This window comes from Nanorana parkeri, unplaced genomic scaffold, assembly GCF_000935625.1.
Source record: "Nanorana parkeri isolate BGI_ZX_2015 unplaced genomic scaffold, ASM93562v1 scaffold4148, whole genome shotgun sequence".
NCBI classification, from domain to species: Eukaryota; Metazoa; Chordata; class Amphibia; order Anura; family Dicroglossidae; genus Nanorana; species Nanorana parkeri.
Window position 1 is genome coordinate 10,057 of NW_017310415.1, and position 1,227 is coordinate 11,283.

Sequence of the window (1,227 nt, forward strand, 5' to 3'; positions counted from 1 at the left end):
CCTAATACTGCCCCCCATCCCACTACAGCCCCCCATCCCATTATACCCCCTATTCCCCGTCACCCTTGTACAGGGAGTGCCCCATGTAGCTCCTCCCCATGTGACCTCATCACAGACTACGCTCTCTAATCTCACCGAGGGCTTTCCGGTAGTCTCTATGAGGAGAGTGCGAGGTGTGCGCGGGGACATTGTCCTCTGATCCCTATGTTCCCTACGTCTGGCTCTAGTTCCGTGGTCTGGATGCGCTTCCGGCTGTGCGAGTCTCAGGAGGGGGCGGTTCCTCTTCTATCCCGGTAGAGGTGCTCTGGCTTCCTCCTATCACGGTGACCTCCAGGAGATGTGCGAGCTGACTCCCGCTCTTCCGTTCTCACGCCTCATCTTTGGCCCTTCACGGGGCTCCTTGACCTGTACGGAGTTTTCGGTTGTCTTTTCTTCGGCCTGCTACCCTTTGTTGCTAAGTTGCCCCCCCTCCCCTCCCCCAGTCTGTGGGACACCCCAACAGTCTCAGACTTCCTGTGTCCCTCAATATACGATGAGGATAATAGGATTTGTGTTCTTGGGGTTCATTGAGGGACGCGGGGACGCGTTTATAGATGCCAGCATCCATTCCTCCTGTAGGCGACAGCATAACCCGTCAGTCTCAGACTTCCTGTGTCCCTCAATGGCCTCCAAGTAAAGGATTTTATGGGGACTTCCTTCTCTCTTGCTACAGGAAGAAGGGAGTCTGGGGGTTCGGTTGGGTGACGCGGAAGTCTGGGGGCACACGCACATATATGTACACAGGTTGATGGTAAGCAACGCACGGATTGGCTGTATCGGTCACATGACTGCACCTGGAAGGTGGGTCGGTCGCGAACGCGCTCCCAGCGGGATCTGATGGGGACGGTGCGGACGAAGGGCGCCATCCCCTGCGCATACAGCTTAGTCTGCTTGTTCATGTTCATGATGTTCATCTTAATGAGCTTCCCCGGAGCTCCGCCCCTAACGCTGAAATAGAACCACGACCTGCAGGGACAACAAAACAGATCAGAGAGACCTCCGGACCCAGAGAGCGCCATGTGAGAGAGAGCGCCATGTGAGAGAGAGCGCCATGTGAGAGAGAGCGCCATGGGAGAGCGCCATGAGAGAGAGAGAGAGCGCCATGAGAGAGAGAGAGAGAGAGCGCCATGTGAGAGAGAGAGAGCGCCATGAGAGAGAGAGAGAGAGCGCCATGAGAGAGAGAGAGAG

At 56.5% G+C, this 1,227-nt stretch overlaps 1 protein-coding gene across 1 annotated transcript in view; it reads right to left on the bottom strand.

Annotated features, from left to right (window-relative positions):
• AGBL5 (ATP/GTP binding protein like 5) overlaps positions 1 to 1,227 on the bottom strand; it is a gene marked incomplete at its 3' end in the record, with an annotated part of 19,855 nt that overhangs the window by 9,938 nt on the left and 8,690 nt on the right. The window contains exon 4 of the mRNA XM_018575564.1: positions 834 to 1,005. Coding sequence (XP_018431066.1) covers positions 834 to 1,005 — 172 coding nt within the window. The remainder of the gene's footprint in view (positions 1 to 833; positions 1,006 to 1,227) is intronic.